At 50.1% G+C, this 23,222-nt stretch overlaps 1 protein-coding gene across 1 annotated transcript; it reads right to left on the bottom strand.

Annotated features, from left to right (window-relative positions):
* Nucleotides 1-467: 467 nt before the first annotated feature.
* On the bottom strand, nt 468-19,938 carry AP1B1 (adaptor related protein complex 1 subunit beta 1). The gene is made up of 21 exons (XM_081339385.1): nt 19,849-19,938; nt 17,655-17,718; nt 17,227-17,332; nt 16,148-16,283; nt 15,163-15,408; nt 14,762-14,952; nt 14,011-14,232; nt 13,148-13,268; nt 12,487-12,582; nt 11,651-11,766; nt 10,828-10,993; nt 10,042-10,140; nt 9,502-9,761; nt 8,762-8,963; nt 6,299-6,439; nt 5,685-5,830; nt 4,877-5,006; nt 4,075-4,159; nt 3,656-3,742; nt 2,933-3,087; nt 468-1,049 (listed from the first exon to the last, which is right to left on the bottom strand). Exons 2-21 carry the CDS (start codon nt 17,689-17,691, stop codon nt 975-977), a joined length of 2,817 nt encoding a protein of 938 aa, XP_081195511.1. The 5' UTR covers nt 17,692-17,718; nt 19,849-19,938; the 3' UTR covers nt 468-974.
* Nucleotides 19,939-23,222: the final 3,284 nt, after the last annotated feature.

Raw genomic sequence — 23,222 nt, 5'->3', positions numbered from 1 at the left:
TCCAAATGCTCCATGGCACATGGTGATTAGCCCAAATTAGCCCACTCATCTTTCACGCCTAAAGTGGGACTAGAACTCACCGTCTCCTGGTAATTGGCCCAAAGTCACCCAGCCATCTTTCATGCCTAAAGTGGGATTAAAACTCAGTCTCCGGCTGACTGGCGCAACGTTACCCAGCTGGCTTTCATGCCTAAGGCAGGACTAGAACTCACCGTCTCTCACTGTCTAGCCTACTGCCTTAATCACTAGACCAAAATGATGCAAACACCCCCCCCCAAACTAAACCCCATGAAGACCGCCTGGAGACACTCCAGCTTTCCAAATGAATCAGTTGCCAAGCATCTGAATTCTGATCATGGATGTTTGGCTAACAGACTAACCTGGCTGGTGTCCCACTTATACCCTTATACCTTCGTCCGCACCCAAGAAGACTTTCCCGCTCAAAAACGGTCTTCGTGCTCTGGAAGTGGTCACCATTGATTTCTTTATTGAGGTGGAAGAATAGCAAGAGCACAAGGAGATGCTGAAGGATGCAGGGGACATTCCCAGCTGCAGCTGCAGCACGGCACTCGTGCAGCCAGTGCGATTTCAACACACAAAGCGCCTCAAGGACACGGGCGGTCTCAGCAGAGGAACACGGCAGGCTTTGTTGTACACACACACACACACACACACACACAGAAAGAGGGAGCCGGGTCTCCTTCACCCCACCCCTGCTTCTCATTCTCCGACTTCCGCACGGGACTCCGTTCCAGCCACTCGTGAAAGCCTGCCCAGATCCCAGCCATCATCTGATCCCTGCCAAAAAATTATTGATCTTCCGAACCGGGGAGGGGGAGAGGGGGGAATGGAGGGTGGTGGGGGTTTTTTTGTTCTTTTTTTTTGATCCGGTGTTTTTGTTTTTCACGACTTGGTCCCCATCGGTCTCGGCTGCTCCGGGGGTGGGGGGGGGGGAGAAGGAGGAATTGGCGTCTTCAGTTTTTCAGGATGGTTTCGTAGGCTTGGAAAATGTGCTGAGCGACCTCCGGGGCGCGACACTTCAGGGAGAGCTGCAAGGAAAGAAAAGAAGGGTGTGAGGAGTACCTGAAGGGGTCCTCGGAGTAGGCGACGGGGTTAGTAAATCAGAAGTGGGATCCAAAGGCAGAGGGGGAGGGGCGAGGAAGGGGGCGGAAAAAGCTCAAAGATTAGTCGTTCAGAGCGGAGACCGAAAAGCCAGCAGCTGCTGTGAACAAACCATCCCGTTAACCGACAGAAGAGAATATCGCAGATAGTCCTCGATCTTACGACCACGACCGAGCCCAGAATTTATGCGGCTAAGTGAGCAATCTTTTTTTTTTAAGTAAGCTTTGTCCCATTTTATGACCTTGGTTGTTAAGTGATTCACTGCCGCTGTAAAGTTAGTGAAACTTGTTTGTTCAGTGAATCTGGCTTGTCGGAAGGACGCAAAAGGGGATCGTGTGTTCCCGGGGACGCTGCGACCATCGTAAATACATGATGGGTGTCTGCATTTCGATCATGTGACCACGGGGATGCTGCAATGGTTGGTAAGTGTGGGAAAATTGGGGTAACGCAAGAATGGTGGTAAAAATAGGGCAAAACTTGCTTAATCGCCGTCTTGCTTAGCAATGGAAATCTTGGGCTCATTTGTGGTCGTAAGTTGAGGACTACCTGCATTGAGGACCACTTGGGACGGGTATGGTTGGTCAGAAACCAGACAGACGTAACCATTGCAGCCAACGGTTGCTGGTACTGCCAGATCCGCCGCCTTCGGCTTGGCGTCTCGCTGGCGTCCTGCCATCAATCGGGAAAGGAAGGGGGGGGGAAGCAAATGGGCAATAAAGCTATATACCTTTATGATTGGAAATTGGGAGGGGGGGAAATTGACAGTTGGGGAAGAACAGAGCAGTTTGTAATCCGGTTTGCATTGGCACGCTGGCATTTTCAAGGCCGTCTGCCCTAAGAGTGGACCTTCACCAGCCCGGACACCTTAGCGTTTCCCAAAATATCTCAGCGGTGCCGGATTGGTTACGCACAGATGAGATTATTGGTGTGTGGGGGGGAACAACTGGGATAACCAAGGGGTTACTTTTGTATTGTTGCACGGGAACTTCAGATTCTGTGTGACGCTGCTGCAATCTGCATCTTTTACTAAGAGGGTCTTTAAACCAAAGGGAATCGAGAGTTTTACTTTCCTAAGAGATCAGAAGTGGGGCAGCTCTGACAGATATCCTGTAAATTTCTGCAGTCTGCAACTCCCCACCCCTCCCTACCTCCCAATGGCAAAAAAAACCCAACCCAACCCCCCCCTCCCCCAGCCATTTCCTAACTTGCATTGAGCGGAGGAAATGCATGTTTTGCAGTCAGGGGCGTTAAAAGCCAGGCTGGAATGGAACAGTACAAGTGGCCTTGTGAGAACAGAGTGGCTGGCTGGCTGGCTGCCGAAAATGGGAAAAAGAGAGAAGCAAAAGGTATTGAGCTAACCTCCAGATCCTGTAAGTTGAGGGGGGGGCAGGCCCGAGGGAGGGGGCCGGTGGCCAGGCAGCGACGGAACGGAAGGAAACGACACAACAACAAAAGGGGAAAAAAAGAGAGAGAGATTACATTGCCATCCGGAGGAGAGGAAAGGCAGGGAGGAAACGAAAGGCAGTCCTCGCTTACAACAATTCACGAAGTGGCCGTTTGAAGTTACAAATTATTTTTTTTATCACCCTTACGACCGTTGCAGCATCCCCCGCTCGGCAACTGACTCGTATTTATGAACTGCCCTTAAGTCGAGGACTATCCTGTATTCTAACGCCTTGATGAATTAATAAAACTTTGAAAGGAATACATCGGTTGAAGGGATGGAACAAAATCTAGAGCAAAAAGCCGGAAAGGAGGCCTAAAATTGCGGGATTCCCACCCCAAACCGGACCGGGAGAAAAAGCCATACCGTGAAGTTCAAACTCCCGGGCTGGATTCTCAGCTCAGCCAGGACCCAGATGCCGTTGGTGAGCTTGAGCGATTGGTACAGCATGTCCTGCCCTTCCACGTTCCTCTTGGCAATGGTGAAAATGTTATTACCTTGCAGCTTGCTGCTCGCGGCCTCTGTCCAACCAGAAAGAAAGAAAACCACATTGTCAAAAGCCAAAGAGAGAGACTCCTGGCCTGGCACCAAGACGGGCTTCCCGGCTTTTAGAGGTTAAGAAATTCCTAGCAATTATTCGAATAGAACAATAGAGTTGGAAGGGGCCTTGTAGGTCATCTAGTCCAACCCCACCACCACCACCCCCGGCCCAAGCAAGCGACCCTACACCATTTCTGGCAGATGGCAGTCCACTGGAAATAGTTTCAGGCTTGTAAGGGCATCATTTTTATTTATTTTTTTTATTTTAATTCCATTTATATCCCGCCCTTCTCCGAAGACTCAGGGCGGCTTACAAGCTTTTGATCATCATCATCATCATCAAAAAGACAAAAAAAAGGGATTGCTGGATGAGTCACTTCCTGCTAGCAACTAGGAAAATGTCTCCAGTTTCCAGCCTGTTTTTAAAAATTCAGAACAATTGGGGGTCTGTCCGGGACAGCCCCGTTTTGAGCAACGGGCCATTCCATTCATATTCACGATGGGTGTTTCAAGCTGGAAAGGTTGGGCGCGGCCTTATTCTCGTCTCACCTGCGCTAAGCGGACACTCTTTAATCTGGAACTGGGCTTCATTCTCATTGGGAATGTCCTTCCACGTGGCCAGGAACATCTGCCGTTCTAGCCGGAAAAAAGGAAGCAAGTTGAAAAACAACAACTTAGAATTTAGAACTTACAAATCACGCTTGGCTGCTCTCAGTGCCCCAGCACTGCACTCTCTCAAAATAAAACCAAGCCAAAAAAAAAAAAAAAAGAACAGAAATATAAAAGGTAGTTTTTGACTTACGACCGCTTGTTTAGCGAGGGTTCAGAGTCGCTGAACAAATGGGGCCAGAAAAGTTGTAAAGTGGGGCAAGTTAACAGATTTCTCACTTAGCAACATAAGTTTAGGGCTGTTGTTGTTAAGTCGAGGACTACTTGTAATTTGGACCATTTTCCACCCGCCAACTTACCCATTTTCCCGTCTTCCACAAAGAGAATGTACAGGGGATACAGGGTGCTGAAGTAGAACACATCAATGTTGTTTTTCACAGCCACCTGAAAGCAAAGAGAGAACATTTCAAGCCCATTAACAAATGTCAGAGTTGCACTGTGCATAATCAAATGGTCTCCATCCTCCAGAGGTGTTAAAACGTCAACCCCTGGATACATCTGGAAGACATCAACCTGGGGAAGGAAGAATACAAGTAGTCCCTGAATTAACAACCATTAGTGACTGTCCCAAGTTACCAAGGGCACTGACAAAAAAGTGACTTATGTCCGGTCCTCAAACTTATGACCATCACAGTGTTCCCAGGGTCAGATGATTAAAATTTGGGTGCTTGGCAACCGGCATATATTTATAAGTCACCCAGCTGGCTTTCACGCCTAAGGCAGAACTAGAACTCACAGTCTCCTGGGTGATTGGTCCAAAGACACCCAGATGGCTTTTATGCCCAAGGTGGGACTAGAGTCTCCTTGCGATTGGATCAAAGTTACCTAGTCAGCTTTCATGCTGAAGGTGGACTAGAACTCGCCGTCTCCCATTTTCTAGGCCAGCAGTTGAACCAGTACACCAAACCGGCTCCAGGTGTTTAGACAGAGTCTTCTCCAAGTGAGCTGGATCCACCTCTTCTCCCCAGAGATGCCATTCCCAACAATCTTGGGCCCACACGCTGAGCCTGGCTGAGCTTTAGCCCTTCCCGGCATCACTGCTGCTTGGCCTTTTAAAAGACCCCCGTTCCCTCCTCCTCCTCCAATGCCCCTTCAGCTCACCTGGAGATTATTCAGGGGGTCCATCTTCATGACTGAGCCAACAGTGTTGAGGGGAAGAGAGATCTCCACATTCTGGTTGGGGGCGAGAGGGGTGTGGACTTGCAGAGGGGCAGCGGGGGCCAAACCGAAACTGGAGAGAAATGGCCAGAGAGAGACGGGCAAGCCATACATTGGTGGGCAGTAATTTCAACAGAAAACAGCTCTAGAATGAGTTGTGCCCCTCCTAAATAAATTAAAATAAAATAATAAAATAAAATAAATAAAATAAAATAAAAAATAAAATAAAAAAATATTTTATTATAAAATAAAATATAAAACATAAAATAAATAAAATAATAAAAAATAACAAAATATAAAATAACAAATAAAATATAACATAAAATATAAAATAATAAAATAAAATAAAAACATAAAATATAATATATATATATATATATATATATATAAATAAAATAATAAAATAAAATAAAAAATGAAATGAAAAAAATAATATAAAAAAATGAAATAGAAAATAAAATAGAAAAAATAAAATAATAAATAAAATAATAAAATTAAAAATAAAATTAAATAAATAAAAAATACAAATACAAATACAGTAAAGTGAACGCCACATTCAGTTTGAAGGGCAGTTTCTGGAGCCTTCTCCAACCTGGCTGGCTGGGGATTCTGGGGCTTGGAGTAGGCCACTCTGCCAGCTAAGCCTCTTCAGCCAACTTCTTAGAGGGCTTGGCATCATGGAGCCAACCGCTCAGCACAAAGGCCGTCATCATCAGAGGCTGCCGACCAGCTGGGGGGGAAAGCTTTTTACCTGTTCCGGTTGAACTGGATGGCGAAGTCCGACATGACCTGCAAAGCTTTGTTGGACAACGTGAGGTCCATGGAGAGAGAGCCTGCCCGGCGACTGAACGTTCCTGAGATCTCCAGGCCTTTGGCTTTTACCGCCGGGAGCCACACCTGAAACCAGAGAGGACCACTCAAGGCTTGGCCACCAGCTCCTCCAGGGATGCGTCAATCATCCAGGCCCAAGGTGTCTAAAGGTTGAATCATGGCAACTAGACCAAACTCGGCTCCTCTGAGAAGACTCTCTGACACTCTGCCTAACGAGCCTTGCTCCGATGGATGAAGTTGCTTGGATGAGCAACGAAAGGTCTCAGATGAAGAAAGTTTGGTCCAGTTGCCGTGAGCCAACCTTTAGGCACTTTTGGTCGGGATGATTTGGTCCAGCGCCCGGCTGTTGCTGCTGAGAAACTCTCTTTTATGACTGGGGAAGGATGGTGAGGGAAGGCCCCAGCAACCATGGACCGTGGCGAGACCTGGCCAAGAGAAACTCAGTTGCCCTCACAAGGCTTCGGCCAGCAAGAGCTTCTACGGGACGCCGCCATCTTTGGCTTCCGGGGATCCAACGAGATGAAGGCTACTCACGGTTTTGGGAATAACGTGGGAGCCCGACAAGTTGCTCACACCTCCGGCCAGGTCAAAGAGGTCTCCCAGCCCACCTCCGAGGGGTCCTCCCAGGTTTGAGGGGATGACTGTACTGGGGGCGGCAAAACTGGGCCCTCCCATCTGCAGGAGAACAAAAGGGACGGCGTTCTTGGAAGTTTGTAATGCTAATCGGAAAGAGAGAAAAGCTATTGCAAAAAAGCTGGGAAGAGGAATCCCCAAATCAGGGAACGCGGGAGATCCCTTGCACAGGATCCCCAGGAATGAGACATCTCGTCCCTCAAACTGGCAGGAAGACCGGGAGCCGTCCAATGGCTGACTTAGGTCAGCACATCCATCCTATATTTAAATTGGTCCTGAAAATACGGTATTCCTCAACTCTTACAACTGCAATTAGAACTAAGAAGAGATTTCCTGACAGTAACAACAATTAACCAGTGGAACGACTTGCCTCTAGAAGTTGTGGGTGCTCCATCACTGGAAATTTCCAGGAAGATTTGTCTGAAATGGTATAAGGTCTCCTGCAGGGGGCTGGACTAGAAGACCTCCAAGGGCCCTCCCAATCCTGTGATTGTATGTACTATGTTCTAAGACCGACCGTGAAGCTTCCCTGCAAAGCTCAGAGTTTGACACGTGGAAAAACTGGAGGTTCCTAAATGTGGCAAAGCCCCCACTTTGAAACGCTAAAAGATTATCCGACTCCCACAACCGGGTCGCTCTAGATTTTCTGATCAGCATCTGACATGGCAAAGTAGCGCAACGCACAACAGGACAAGACGGATTCAGAAAGCGGAGGGAAACTTGGCTAATATATACATACATACATACATATATATATATATATATATATATATATATATATATATATATATATATATATATATATATATATATATATATATATATATATATATATATATATATATATAAAAACCACGTCCCACAAATGAATGAGAACTGGGCTTCTCTCGCTGCGGATTTTCTGGGGGGAGGCCAAACGGGGAACCCTGGTGGGTGGGTGGCACCTCAGTCGTACGCCCCCCCATTTGCCAAAAGGGGAAGAGGATAAGGGAGGGTGGCGGCCTCACGGAACGCAAGGCCCGTTCTCAGAAACGAGTAAGGAGAGCGGAATCCTACCCCTTCGGCTTCTTCCCCCATCTTGAAACAGAAGCAGGAGGTGAAGAGAAGAGCAGCGGCAGCAGCGGCAGCAGAAAGAGAACGGAAGAGAGGAAGGAAGGAAGGAAGGAAGGAAGGAAGGAAGGAAGGAAGGAAGGAAGGAAGGAAGGGAGGGAGGGAGGGAGGGAGGGAGGGAGGGAAGGAAGGAAGGAAGGAAGGAAGGAAGGAAGGAAGGAAGGAAGGAAGGAAGGAAGGAAGGAAGGGAAGGAGGGAGGGAGGGAGGGAGGGAGGGAAGGAAGGAAGGAAGGAAGGAAGGGAAGGGAGGGAGGGAAGGAAGGAAGGAAGGAAGGAAGGAAGGGAAGAAAGGAAGGAAGGAAGGGAAGGAAGGAAGGAAGGAAGGGAAGGAAGGAAGGAAGGAAGGGAAGGAAGGAAGGAAAGGAAAGGAAGGAAGGAAGGAAGGAAGGAAGGGAGACAACAGGGGAGGGGTGGAAAGTTACGTTTGCTCAGCACACAACATGGAAAAGCTACAGAGAAGCCTCCTATTCTTAGCCCAGCAAGTTGGCATCAACCAAAGTGGCTTTTGCTAGCCCCTAATCAAGAAGAACAGAACGGACAGGACAAAACAGGAACTATGGAATGGAATAGAATGGAACGGGGAGAGAGAGAAAGAGAGAGAGAGTGCCAAATTTTGCCTAGTGGTTAAGGCACCAGGCAAGAAAGCAGAAGGCCAAGAGTTCGAGTCCCGCCTTGGCCATGAAGGCAGCTGGGTTAACTTTTAGGCCAGTCCCTCTGCCTCTCTCAGCCCAGCCCACCTCACAGGGTTGTCGTCGTGGGGAAAACAGGAGGAAGGAAGGGAATATTAGCTATGTCGGCCGCCTTGAGTTGTTTGTAAAGTTAATAATAAAGGCGGGATACAAATAAATAAAATATATGAAAAATAAAGTAAGGGATTCAACAGAAAGTACGGAATGGAGTAGACCAGATGGAGTGGAACGGAATATATGAAATGGAATCGAACTGAATAGAATATATGGAATGGAATGGAATCCTATGAGCCTTCGGAGAAATTTGCAGACCTTCTGATTTTTTTTTCCTTTTTGAAAGCCTGTCAGCGTTTTTGGGAGGCAGGGTCCTTACGCAAAAAAAAAAAGCATACTCGACTGCCTTATTTTTTTTACTGCAACGACATTTTTACTTGGAGGGGCTTCTGTTACAGTTCAGAGAAATGTGCAACCTCTGGATCTTTTTTTTAAAGGATTTTTTATTTTTATTTTTTGGCAAGAGCTTCTCAGGATTTGGAGGCCACCGAACGAGAGTGAGAGAACCTACCAGACTTTCCAAGCCACCGCCGAGAAGGTCCACGCCTCCCATCTGCACCGACGCTGTCGCAATCGGAGGGCTGCTGACCGGCGGTCCGAGATCAAGGTTCAACAGGTCCCCCAACAGATCTCCCTGGGTTGGGATGACGGCCGGCTGCTCCGAAGGCGGCACTCCAGCGGCCACAACATCTGGGCTCTCTGCACTTTCGCTCCTGATGGAAGGGCAGGAAGGGGAGAGGGTGGCTTTTTCAAGGGGAACAGCCTTAAGACTGTTTTTGTTGCAGACGTACGCAAGCACACACCACGTGGCCAAAACAGGTTGTGTGGGGCAAAACAGAACGGGCTGCCATCGGAGTTCAAAGGCTGCCTCAGTCGTGAAGCTGGAAGGATCGTCGTGAATCAATCAACCTGGTTGAATTGACTCCCTAGATCAGCGTTTCTCGACCTTGGCAACTTTACTTCAACTCCCAGAATTCCCCAGCCACACAAGAATGAGGAGAAGCAGGTTGTGGTCCCAACTCAGCCCTGGAAGCTCCCTCAGCCCAAGCGCCACCACGGAAGAGTCACTAAGGTTCTCAACTAGGAGCGGGAGAAGCATCTTAGGAGACTTCAGGTCAGGTGCTGCGTCTTAGCTCGGCCCGCCCCACAGGGTGGTTGTTGTTGTTGTTGCTGCCAGGAAAAAACGGGCCCCCCACATGAACGCAAGCCAGGCAACCAATGAATCGGTGGGGATTTCGGAGTCTGACTTACGAGCCTGTCCGGGGAGGGAGGCTTTTGTGCACGGCGCCCCTGCTCCCCTCCACAAACGCGCTGGGGGGCTTGTGGTAGACCGAGGCCAGCGTGCCGATGTAGCAGATCAACTCGTCCAGCAGGGTGGGCTCGATCAGATCTGTCTCCTCGGAAATGAGAGGCTTTTCAGCCAGGACCACTTCTTTGGCTGCCACGGGATCCGTGGAGAGCAAGCGCCAGTAGATGTAGCCCCTGTCCCTCAAGTCGGGGTTATCCGAATCCTACCAGGTTGGATGGAAGGAAGGAGGAAATGATCGATTTACCACAGGGCTAAAGGAGGCGGTGGGCTTGGATGCGAAGCTGGCTCAGGCCCAATTAGTCCCTGAACAGGAAACCCCAGCACTGGGGGCGGCGGGAAGTGAGAAAGAGATTCCCAAAAAGTAGAACGGGACAACTCAGTACAGCCAAGGCGCCGTGCGCCGATATGGCCACGAGGGCTTTCGCCAGCCTTTTCGGTGGCCGTTAAGGAGACCCTTGTGTTGGGGTGTGCGTGACATTTACCTGCGTGGCCAGACTCAGCACTTGCTGTACCAGCTCTTGCGTCTCGGTGGGCTTCTTCAGAAAGAGCTTCACGATGGCCGTCAGCAGCTGCAGCTGGACCTGAACGGGGCACGAAAACCCGATCAGAGGCTAAAGGACGGCAAGCTGGTTCGTGTCTTGCTGAAGGCTCAGACGAAACCCCAGGAGGAGGCACTCAACGGGGGGGGGGGGGGGAGTTGACCCCAAGCAAGAGACAAAGAAGGAAGACCATGTCCCATCAGCGTACATTTGGTCTTCTTGCTTCAGCAGAAGTCCTTAAAGCAGCGGTCCCCAAGCTCTCCAGTGGAGTGGCAGGCGCACGAGCATGTGCAAAGTTCCATTTGTGCGATCTGTCTGTCTATATATCATCTATCCTACCCATCATTTGTCTGTCTATCTATCTATCATCTATCTATCTATCTATCTATCTATCTATCTATCTATCTATCCCATTTATCTATCATCTATCCCACCTATCATGTCTGTCTGTCTGTCTGTCTGTCTGTCTGTCTGTCTGTCTATCTATCTATCTATCTATCTATCTATCTATCTATCTATCTATCTATCTATCTATCTATCCCATTTATCTATCATATATCCCACTCATCATCTGTCTGTCCATTTATCATCCATCCATCCATCCTCTTTTTCTGTCTATTAATCTATTAATACACTAAATGAATGTCTGTGAGTTGAGCACTAGCTGTAGTTTGGGGCACCCACCATTCCCCCCCCTTCCCCCAGACCTAACCAGCCCAGGGCCACCACCTGGGTGCTTTCGTCGTGAAAACCCTCCAGGAAACTCTCCAGCAGTTCGTCCGCGTTGTCAATGCGCTCGGCGTATTCTCCCACGATCCAGATCATGGCGGCCCTGGCTTCCGGTTCGTCCAGCGAGTCCAGGTTCTCGCACAAAGTAGCAATCACACTTTCATACCTGCAAAGAGCGGGAGACGATAGGAGTCTCGGGTGCCCCCAAGGAGAACCTGCGAGCTGCAAAGATCAGACTGGCCGAGGAGACATGGAGACAACCGGCTGCAGACTGTCCATGAAAGCCGGTTCACACGGATTCACAGGAAGGGAATTAAGAAATAAAAATAAAAGACGTCACTGTCTCAATCGTTACCGGGAACAGATGGGAAGCAGTTCAGTCGTGGGGAAGCTTGCCGCCGAACACAGCCATCACGGAGCCCAGAATGACCATGTCAGGATGGTCGTAAGTCGAGGCAGCTACGTGACTGATTTGATTTTTACAGCGTGTTGTGAATGCAGAGGTTGTTAAGCAAGCACCCTGTCTGCAACGGCCGTTTTTGGCTGGAAATGTCGGTTTCTGGCAAACCCTAACCCCTCCCCTTACATCGCAGTAAAAATTTTTTCTAGAAATCAGCCGTTCCTATTTGTGAGCTTCTCGAAGCCTGGAGAAGAGCTGAACCCTGGAAATTTCCTTCAGCCTGATTCTGGCCTGCTCCATCCTCTGCTCCGGATTACTCCTGGTTCCTAATGCAGAGCAGGAGGAGCATCCAGGACTCGAACTCAAATCCCCTTAGCAAGTTCACAGCCACAACTGCTCAGCCTCCCAAAAAAATGCTCCTACTTGTTTGGGTACTTGCGGAAAATGTCCTTGATGACCACAATCGCTTCCTGCACCACGTAGTTGACCTTGGTCTGGATGAGATCCAGCAACGTGCTCACGCAGCGCTCCGCGGATTGCTGAAACGGAGGGGGAAAAAACAAGCCGGGTCAGTCAAGAAGTTGGCGGATGCTCCAATCGTTAACGGAAGGGGAAAGCGAGGAACGTCCAAGTGTTATCTTGCAAGCAAGAGTTTTGCTGTGGTTTTGCTCTCTGTGTGTGTGTGTCAGGAGTTAGTGCTGTTGTGATGGCGCTAATTTCTGTGTGCTTCTCAGACCCGTGGCTGGGAGATGGGTGGCTGGGAAGGAGGGAGGGACGCTGGGGGGGGAGGAAAAAGAGTAAGGGGAGAAGGGAAGGAAGTGTGTGGGGGAGAGAGAGATGGAGTGGGAAGCAGAGAAGGGGAAAGAGGGAGGAGAAGGAGAAGGAAGGAGATGGAGATCTGGGCAGAAAATGAAGGAAGGAGAGAGAGAGAGAGAGAGAGAGAGAGAGAGAGAGAGAGAGAGAGTCAAGTGGCAATGCAGGGGAAGGGGAAGAAAGGAGAGGAGAGGAGAGGAGAGGAGAGGAGAGGAGAGGAAAGGAAAGGAAAGGAAAAAGGAAAGAACGTGGATTCAGGAAGCCAAAGATTTTTTTAAAAGATAATAGTGACCCTCAGCTTCTCCCTGGTGGCTGGGGCATTCTGGGAGTCGAAGTCCTCCCATCTTAAAAGTCTCCAGTCTTGAGAAACACTGGCCTAATCCGTGCTCCACAGCCCCAACGAGCAGATTCATTATTCAGATGCCATGTTCCTTCTTAAGGCTCACCTCAACCTTAATGGCGCATCGGCCAATGGCCCGGACAGCTTTCCTGACAAAATCCACATCTACTTCCGTGGCGTATTCCTTTAACTCGGCAAGCACCTGCAAGGGAGCAGAGAGGGGAATGAGATCGGACGTGTTAGCGCGGAGGCAGCCACTTGTCTCTCCCAGAGGGAAGGTGGGAATTCAGTGGAAGGAAACCAAAACACATCCTTTGGGAAACATAAGGAGGTGTGAGCATGTGGGGCGAGTTCCAGATCTGCAAAAGGGTCATGTGAAACAAAGATTCAGAAACGCGCTGGGGTCTCCCTGGTAGACGGCAACAAAACAATGTGTGCTGTTGTTGGAAATCTGATTTCTCCCGTCTTCATAAGAAGGAACATTTCTCTGATGGAGGGAGGGAGGGAGGGATAGCTAACAGTCGTAAGTCACTGTTTCCAGGGCTTGTTGTATCTTTGAACAGTCACTAAATGTAACGGTTGTAAGCCGGAGCACTGCCTGCATGCAGGGCCCGGTGTGTTAGTGGGGGCGTTCCGCGAAAAGCCTACAAACTCTGTGGGTTTCATTATCAAAACTCTGGAAGTTCTCCAACATCTGTCTGGATCCTTGATGGATCTTAAAGAGCTGACAAGGGAGGCAGGCCGAAGTTTTCCTTTAAGAACTTTACCTGTGCGATGTTGGCCTGGGAGGCCAGGCGGATCATAATGTCCAGCTTCTCCAGCTTGACGTAGATGGGGTCGTTGTACTTCACAAAGAAGACTTTCATCTCGTGCTTGAGAATTTCAGGCCTGGAGAAGAAGAAAAAGGAAAAAAAAGGAAATAACGAGTCGTCAAAGAGCCTTGGTGGAGCAGTGGGCTGATGCCTCCTTAAGTAACACCAGCTGCCTGCAATGAGTGCAGGTTCGAGTCCCACCAGGCTCAAGGTTGACTCAGCCTTCCATCCTTCCGAGGTAGGTAAAATGAGGACCCAGATTGTTGGGGGCAATAAGCTGACTTTGTAATAATGCCGCTTGGGGGGGCAAAAGCCCTAATAAGCAGGCATACACATAGAATGAAGGCTACTGCTAAGCTTGTAAGCCGCCCTGAGTCTTCGGAGAAGGGCGGGATATAAATGGAATTAAAATAAAATAAATAAATAAAATAAATATACATAGAATGAAGGCTACTGCTAAGCTTGTAAGCCGCCCTGAGTCTTCGGAGAAGGGCGGGATATAAATGGAATTAAAATAAAATAAATAAATAAAATAAATACACATAGAATGAAGGCTACTGCTAAGCTTGTAAGCCGCCCTGAGTCTTCGGAGAAGGGCGGGATATAAATGGAATTAAAATAAAATAAATAAATAAAATAAATATACATAGAATGAAGGCTACTGCTAAGCTTGTAAGCCGCCCTGAGTCTTCGGAGAAGGGCGGGATATAAATGGAATTTTAAAAAAAGAAAAAAGAAAAAAGGTTGCCTAACCCTGGTCTAGTGCTGGGAACGCTCGTCCTTTTCCACCTGTCGCCAGGTGTGCAGGGGAAACTCACCTCTTTTGCACAATCAGGTTGATGTTCCGGAGGGCCACGTACTGCAGCTCCGGTTCGGCGGAGAGCAGAGTGACCAGTGGGGGGGCCAGCTTCTTCAGCAAAGTCCCGTAATAGTCTAGATCTTTCGAGAGCATCTCAGTGAACTTCATCAGCACCTTCACGGCGGAAAGGACCACGGCCGAGTTGGCGTGGGATAGCCGTGGGGTCACCCGTTCGCAGATGCTGAAAAAAAGGAAGGCAGGGTGGTAGTGGTGGGGGCTCTTCCAACTCGGAGATCCAAAGCACAGCAGGTCCAGGCTAGCATCTTTTTCCGAGCTTCTTCATTGGGTATTATTAATTTCCCACCTTTAGGATATATACCGTATTTCTCCGAAAATAAGACCAGGTCTTATATTAATTTTTGCTCCAAAAGACGCATCAGGGCTTATTTTCCAGTTAGGTCTTATTTTTGGGGAAAATGTGCTACTAAATGCGTCCATTTGGCTGACAATCTTAACTGGGGCTTATTTTAATTAGGGCTTCGAGTTTTGGGGGGAAAATAACGCCGGCCTCACAGGGCCAACCAGACAGGAAACGCAACCCGGAAAAGCTAATTCTACAACAAACTACATTTGCAAAGTGATTAAAAAGGTGTGAATCTTACAAGCTCCCATTGGGCACACAAACAGAGAACAGCTGTTCCTTCGTCGCTGTCAGGTGGTTTCTTCTTATATAGCGCGCTCGAGCAAGCGAGCCAAGCTGCAGCTCTTACCTCTGAGCTTCACGATCATCCTTGGGCATATAGTTGGCCAGGCAGTCTAAGATGAAGATCTGCCCCCATTCGGTGCATTCGTTCAGAGCAGTCAGAAGCTTGTTGATGGACTGCGGGTTCAAGTCGAGGAGATTGCTGCTGGGGTGGGACTCGGCGATCTCCGATAGGGCCGCAACCGCATTGGCAACCACCTAAATAAAAGAGAACAACCTCGAATACAGACCCACCCACCCCCACCCTTGCAAAGGATTCTTCTTCTTCTTCTTCTTCTTCTTCTTCTTCTTCTTCTTCTTCTTCTTCTTCTTCTTCTTCTTCTTCCTCTTCCTCTTCCTCCTCCTCCCCCCAAAGATTTTAGTACCTTAATCAAAAGATTATCTCAGCTCCAAAAAAAAGGTGCTCACCATTGGGTTGGAGTCTGAAATGAGATCTTTCAGCGTATCCAGGAATCCTTGGTCTTCCACCAGCTGGGCATTGATGTCATGCAGCTTTGCCACACAGACGGCAGCCGTCTTGCGCACGTATGGGTCCTCGTCCTTCAGGCATTTCCGTAACGGCTCACAGAGATACTCGGTAATCTTGTCAACTCGGATGCAGCCCATCGTACGGACGGCCAGGGCTCGGATCAGGGGGTTTGCATCTTCGCAGTCCTAGGGGAAAAGAGAGAAGCTGAGGGGGTCATCCTGCCTCTTACAGTTACTGCAATTGAGCCAAGTTTCACCTAATCTGTACCTGTAGCCATTTGATGAGGTACAAGTACAGAACCTATCGGTAGCCTCCCACAGCAATGAACAAGAACACATTCAATTTTGCAGCTAAGATTGTTGGACGATGTGGGACAAAAACAGCCAGGGAAATAATGAAACCCTGGGAAACGGGCCCCTCATCAGTCAACAGGAGGGCTGACTTACCACCAGCCTCTCAAGTACTTAGAAGGCGAGGGCTGGGCAGCACAAGGAAAGGACAGCCAACGACTTAAAAACCAGCCATCGACACATCCCAATCAGCAGCTAAAAAGCCACATACAACAGGCACCATACAAATATCACGCACAGAACAGCACACACTCGGCTAGAGAGAAGTTCCCTTGCTCCAGAACGAGTCCAAAAGCTCGGAAAACTAAACCTTCGGTCCCAGCGACCAACCCAGATTGGATCCTGCAACGTTCTCCTGAGACACCTCTATTCACCTTCATTCGTAAGTCCAGATTCACCTAATTTGAACTTGTGAACAATTGTCACGAACTCAGCGTAAAGAGGGATCTAGCATGGATTACACCAAGGAGACTTTGGGGGCACGTTTTCTGACTTTGCCAGCTCACTCTCCAGAAGCCTGTGGAAAACCTCTTGTCCGGCTGCCCCCTCGCCCAAAAGGCACAGCCGCGCTCACCTTAACGAAGGTGTTGACCGCCATGATGGCCATATCGGGCTGACTTTTGGCGTAGTTCATCAGATACAAGTAAACCAGCTTCTTCAGCTCCAGGTTGTCCGTCTGCATGCAGTTCACCACGTCGGGGAAAAGAGCGCTGGGGGAGACCAATGGAAGGTGTGTTAAAGGATCGCACAGGTAGTCCTCAACTTGCGGGCCGCAACCGAGCCCAAAGTTTCCGCTGGTAAGCGAGAGAGTTGTTAAATGAATTTTGCCCCATTTTACGACCTCTCTTGCATGGTTCCTAAGTGAACCACTGCAGTTGTGAAGTTAGGGACACGCTTGTAAAGTGAAGCTGGCTTCCTCCTTGACTTCGTTGGATCATGTGACTCAGGGACACTGCAACCGTCGTAAGTATGAAGTAGTTGCCAAAAGTATCTGAATTTTGAGGACGTGACCAGGGGGATGTTGCAAATGAAAGACTGCTGAGGGAGCAACCTTTGTCCTGATAAAACAAGCTTCTTGTGTGCTGAAATTAAATATCTAAAGAGCTAGTTTGGTCTGGTGATTAAGGCACCTGGCTAGAAACCAGGAGATGGTGAGTTCTAGTCTGGCCTTAGGCATGAAAATGGCTGGGCGACTTTGGGCCAATCACCTGGAGACAGCAAGTTCTAGTCCCGCCTTAGGCATGGAAGCTGGTTGGATGAGTTTGTGCCAATCACCAGGAGGCAGTGAGTTCTAGTCCCACCTCAGGCAGGAAAGCCAGTTGGGTAACTTTGGCCCAATCACCAGGAGGCAGTGAGTTCTAGTCCCGCCTTAGACAGAAAAGCCAGCTGGGTGACTTTGGGCCAATCACCAGGAGACGGTGAATTCTAGTCCCTCCTCAGGCATGAAAGCCAGCTGGGTGACAGTCCCTCTTCTCAGCCCAAGCCACCTCACAGGGTTGTCGCGGTGAGGAAAACAGGAGGAAGGAAGGAGCATTGTACATTTGCCGGCTTGAGTTGTTTATAAACACAACAGCGGTGGGATATAATAAATAAAACAAAGCGGCAGACAGACGGAGGGAATGCAGAGGGCTCCTCCTGTCCCGCAAGGCGTACCTGACATCCTTGCCAACGGTCATGGAGGCGATCACTTTCTTCACTGCCTCCTTCTTCTTCTCTTTCTTGTCACTGTTCAGCTCGGCCTTCAGTTCAAATATTTCTCCTGGAAAAGAATCCAGGATGTGCATCAAATGCGGGGAGGGCCCGATTCGCGATCAGGGCTGAGCCCAAAATTTCCTCCGCTATGCGAGACCGTTTTTAAGTTTCGGCCACGGCCTTGCCGGCTGCTAACTGAATCGCGACTGCTGCGATTTTCACAAGACAGCGATTCTGCTTTGATCGTTTTGCCTCGAAGCGAGATAAGTCGGCCAATAAATTTAATCCAAGAAAATTAAGAAACCGAGGCAGCCCTCAGCCTCTTTCCCCCTGGACTTGGGTGTTCTGTGAATTCTGCCTGGAGCACCAAGCCCCACCCGCCGGCTTACCTTTTTTGGTGGTGGTGAAATACTTGGAGTCGGACATCTCGACGGCTGGCTGGTTCAGTCACCTCTGGAAGAGAAAAAGTGAGAGAGATTTAAGAGGGAAAAAGAAGCCATGGGTTGTTGTTGTTGTTGTTTTAAAAAAAATGGGTAATTCTCGAGGATTAGCAGTAGGAGAGGGAAAATCAAGGAAAGGACTAATTTAGGAAGGAAGGAAGGAAGGAAGGAAGGAAGGAGGGAGGGAGGGAGGGAGGGAGGGAGGGAGGGAGGGAAGGAAGGAAGAAAGGAAGGAGGGAGGGAGGCAGGGAGGGAGGGAGGGAAGGAAGGAAGGAAGGAGGGAGGGAAGGAAGGAGGGAGGGAAGGAAGGAGGGAGGGAAGGAAGGAAGGAAGGAAGGAGGGAGGGAGGGAAGGGAGGGAGGGAGGGAGGAAGGAAGGAAGGAAGGAAGGAAGGAAGGAAGGAAGGAAGGAAAAAATAGGATGTATGGGAGGGAGGCAGGAAGAGCATGGGGTAGAGCAAGGGGAAGGACAAGAGGAAAAGGAAGGAAAGGAAAGGAAAGGGGGAGGGGGAGGGGAAGGGGAAGGAAAGGAAAGGAAAGGAAAAGAAAGGGGAAGGGGGAAGAGAGGAAAACAAGAGAGGAAAAACAAGCCTTTGATGGGTCTTATCTGGAACTTTCAAAAATGCAAAAACGGTTCGGTTCCCTCCGGAAGCCTAAGACTAATCTTATTAGCAGCTGCTCCACAAAGGGTGGGGACAAAACCTCCCAGAAGGTTAAACTGGATAAAACAACAGTTGCTGCTGTTGTGGTGGTTGTTGTTGTTTTCGCCTGTCGCAAGACAAAACAGCCCCTGCAAGGCAGTTAGCAGAAAAGGACGGTCTAACCCCGCCTGCCCCCCCCCCCCACAAACAGGATGCTGGCTTGCGAAGGACATTCGCCGTCTCCCAAAGGCAGTTAGTTAACCCGGCCAAACTAGAAAAAAACCCGACCACTTTACGGGAACAAGAGTCCCCGAAAGGCCGTTTACCGACGCTAAGCGAGTCTCGCCCCATTTTACGACCTTCCTTGGAATAGTTGTCAAGTGAATCAGCACAGGGGTTAAATTAGTAAGCTTATTAAGTGGCTTGCCCCCCTTGGCTTGGCCGGCCAGAAGGACTCAAAAGGGTGTCACATGACCCCCCCTCCCCCTCCCCCCCGGGGACGCTGCAACCGTCATAAATGCGAGCCAGTTGCCAGAAGTCTGACAACTGCAAATGGCCCCGTTAAGTGTGGGGAAACGGTCATAAGTCGCTTTTTTTTGTAGCTTTCGGGCGGTCGCTAAATGAACCGTTGTCAAATCCAGGACTACCGGGAAGCAATAAAGACCCCAACCCACCCCACACACACACACACCCCGTTTCCTTCGTTCTTTCCAGAGCTACACACACACACAAACGCGATTATGTAAGGCTACAGATGTTGGGCGGTGAGAGTAAGGATAACAGCTTCCCCTTCCTTCTCCTGAGCAGCCCCCCCCCAATTTTGAGGCCTTCCTTGGAAGTTTTACAGTGTATTTGCAATGCGGGGGGGGGGGAACCTTCCTTAGGAGTCCATCCAGCCCCCTCCCCAGAGACAGAGGCTCCCCTCTCTGGTCTGCCCAAAGCAGGTAATGGGGCAGTGGGGTTGAGGAGGGGGTCTCTCTCTCCTGGGAAAGGCAGACAGGTGTGTCTTTGGGGAGGGGGTCTTCTGCTTCTACCCACCCCCCTACCCCCCGAAAAAATAAACGGACATGGGCAGCAAAAAAAGAGAGGAGGGGGTGCTGTGATTGCCTCCCCCAAGAGCCATACACTTGGGGTCCCCTATGGCTCCCCACTTAGCAAGACAGACCAAGGGGGGGGCTGGATCTAGTTCGGCCCCCCCACCCGGAAGAAAGCCCCCCCCGGACGGTTCCCATCCTTCTTCTACCCAGGCAGGTGCACTCCCCCTCGCCCCCCTCTCCCCCCAAAGCAGGGGGGGGGTCCTTGATCGCCCCTCCCCCAAACTGATCCCAGGGCAGCTGGGGGTCCCCCGAAGCCCCTCCCCGAAGGAGCCGCCGGAGGAGTTGCTCTGCAGATCAAGGCCCCCCCTCCCCTCCCCTCCCCACAATTCCCGGCCGGGCGGGGCTTCTCCGGCTCCCTCGGCCAGGCAGCTGCCGGCGGGCTTCCCCAACCCGGCGCCCCCCGTACCTCCGCGGCGCTGAGCTTGGGCTTCGGCCCGACGGAAGTCTCGGGATCGCGGACGCCACGCAAGCGCGCTCCCGGGCCGGCCAACGGGGAGGAGGAGGAGGAGGAGGAGACCGGAAGGCTGCGGGAGCGCGCGGGCAAAGTCCGCGGGCGCGCGCCGGGCGATTTGCAGCAAGAACGCGCCGGGCGCCCGCAGCAGAGAAGCAATCCGGCCGGGGGGGTTGGGGGTGGTTCTCCGTGCAGAGCCCCTTGGAAGGGAAGCCCCCCCCCACACACACACGCACACGCGCGCACACCGGCTGCAGGGCGGGGACTACAACTCCCAGCGTGCCTCGCCGGCGGTGGGAGAGGCTGGGCGGGGCTACGTGTCGCGATCCCCAACGTGGCGCCCTTTGCAAGGCTTGCCCGATGAAGAGCGTAGGAGTGGGAAGCTGCGGCAGGTCGAAAGCAGTAAAACACCCCCCCCCCCCAACGCAAACACACAAACACACACACAGAGCTGCCACAAAAGGAGCAGAGGATCTGCAAACGGCCAACACCGCCCCCCCCCGGTTTTGGGGAGGTATTTTATTTATTTTTATTTTTATTTTAATTCCACTTATATCCCGCCCTTCTCCGAAGACTCAGGGCGGCTTACAAGCTTAGCAGTAGCCTTCATTCTAGGTATATGCCTGCTTATTAGGGCTTTTTCACACACACCCCAAGCGGCATTATTACAAAGTCAGCTTATTGCCCCCAACAATCTGGGTCCTCATTTTACCTACCTGGGAAGGATGGAAGGCTGAGTCAACCTTGAGCCTGGTGGGACTCGAACCTGCACTCATTGCAGGCAGCTGGTGTTACTTAAGGAGGCATTAGCCCACTGCTCCACCAAGGTAGTGGTTACTGGGCGATGCATTCCTTAAACCAGGGTTTGTCAAGCTTAGCGACCCTATACCATTTTCAGACAATTGGCCATCCGGTCTCTTCTTGAAAACCTCCAATGATGGAGCACCCACAACTTCTGGAGGCAAGTCGTTCCACTGGTTAATTGTTCTCACTGTCAGGAAGTTTCTCCTTAGTTCTAAGTTGGCTTTCTCTTCATGACCTTTCAACCATTGTTTCTTATCGTGGAAACACCCCCCCCTTCCCGTCTTCTCTGTGAGAGCCCCTCAATACTGGAAGATGCTTGGAATCACAAAAACATAGAACGATAACTTTGGAAGGGACCTTGGAGGTCATCTAGTCCAACCCCCTGCTCCAGCAGGAGACCCTATGCATTCTGGACAAAGGGCTGTCCAGGGATGGAGCCCCCGCAACTTCTGAAGGCAAGCCGTTCTACGTATGCCCAATGTAGGCGTTCAACCCTCTCGAGAAAACAACCCCTTGCTAGAGGACCCCCACATCCAGGATCACTCCGCACCCCCACCCCAAAAAAACCCTGCCCTTTTCAGCAGGAAACTCAACCTGGCTGCGCCTTTTCCTCTCCTCTGCAATCCAACAATGCTGACAAAGCTTGTCGTCCTTCAAAGAAAAGCCAAATCAGGACCAGTTTTTTTTTTTTGCAGCTGCTTCCTCTGAGTTCCCCTTTGCAAGGAAGGTCTAAAATTTGCTGGCTCAGCTTTTCAGGGTGACTTTGGGCACTAAACCAGCCCAGCCCCCTCCTCTCCGTGTGCGTATGGACGATTGCAGGATGGCTGCCAAGTTTCTGTGTCTTTGGGGGGGTTGGAAACACACCCAGAAGGAAACTCGCATTAACTTTTTTTTTTTGGCCTTTCCAGGAATCATAAAACGGCCTTGAGCATAGAAAGAAAGAAAAAAATAATAATAAAACCTAGCCTGCTTTTGCTGAGTAATTAACTCGGAAGCCTCATTCTAGGAAAAGGGGATGTAGGAATAAATGTTTCCGGCTTTGAATGTTCAAAGACGTTTCTTTCAACGGAGAACGGCAGCTTTCCTGGAAAGGTTTTATGCGTGTCTGAATGGATAAGTAGATATCTAGTCACATCTCCATCAGTGTCTCTCCCAACCTTGGGCACTTTAAGACGCTGGGACCTCAACTCCCAGGATTCCCTAGCCAGCGTGCTGACTCAGGAATTCTGGGAGTTGAAGTCCACCGCCTGGGATGAAAGCTGAAAAATGCCAGGTTCTCCCTGGCAAAACCATGATCTGGACGTCCTTCAGAGAGGTTTCTCCCACCACACAAATTGCAACCGCTCGATAATTCAATCCCAGTTTTGCAGCACTGATGTCTTCATCCCCTTTGGCTGAGCCAAAGAAATTACTGCAGGACAAAGGAACCCACCTCCCAGTAGACACCCTTAACAACGCAACGAAGAAAGCTCGAATCGCAAAGAAGAACCGCGGCAGATGAAAACCTGTCCTGCCACATTTTTACGGACGCCCCATAAAAATACGCCAGCCAGCTCGACTGGTAGTCCTTGACTGACGTCAGTTCATCTAGTGACCGTCTGAAGTTACGACGGGACTGGGAAAAGGGACTTGCGATCATTTTTCACCCTTACGACCTTTGCAGCGTTCCCCCGTGGTCAGGTGATCAAAATTCAGCCACTTGGCAACTGCCTCCTACTTATGACCGCTGCTGGGTCCCAGGGTTGTGTGTGACCCCCCCCTTTTGCGACCGTCTGACAAGCAAAAGTCGACGGGGAAGCCTGATTCACTTTGCGACCGTGTGACTAACTGCGGTGACAAGAAAGGTCATAAAATGGGGCAAAACTCACTTAACAAATGTCTCGCTTAGCAACAGAAATTTGGGGGGTCAGTTGAAGAATACCTGTGCTTCTTTGTCCAACCAACAAGTGCAGTGCTTCGCTCAACAACCATTAACTAACAAGAAGAAAACCGCCGCCAACAGAGGCCGGGTAATTTGTTGGTAATGAAGGCAGATGGGTTTTTCTGTCTAAATTTTTCAACGGGTCAGGAATCTTCCTTCAATCAGAGTTAACCGCCCTTTAAAGTGACTTCTGTAGCCCGGTTCTGAACGTCTCAAGTTCCAGTAGCGGGCTTCGGCCTTGGGGCTGGGGGACCCCTGCTGTAGCCTCCAGAGCTCTAAGCATTTTTACTGCTCTTCTCTGCCCCCTTTCTAGACTCTCAGCCTCTCAACCTCTCAGCTGGCTGCCCCCATGCAGAATCTGGAATTTATTGGGTGGAGTTGAGGCCAAATGCGATGCAGAGCTATTTTTGAGCTTGCTTGCTAGCTGAGAGAAAAAAAACCCTGCAGGTAACTGGCAAGAGTGGAAGGTTACTGCAGTTTTATTCTAACTCAGCAGACACCAGAAAGATAATGCAGGCTTGCCGGAGAGAATTGGAGCGCTGGTTAGTAATAAATCTCCAAGCTTGTCAGAATCAGAAATAGGATCCGTCGCTCCCCGTAGCTG

This window comes from Vipera berus (assembly GCF_964194415.1).
Source record: "Vipera berus genome assembly, chromosome: 14".
Classification (NCBI taxonomy): Eukaryota; Metazoa; Chordata; class Lepidosauria; order Squamata; family Viperidae; genus Vipera; species Vipera berus.
Note: the sequence above shows the minus strand (reverse complement) of the source record. Positions and strands in the feature narration are given on the sequence as shown.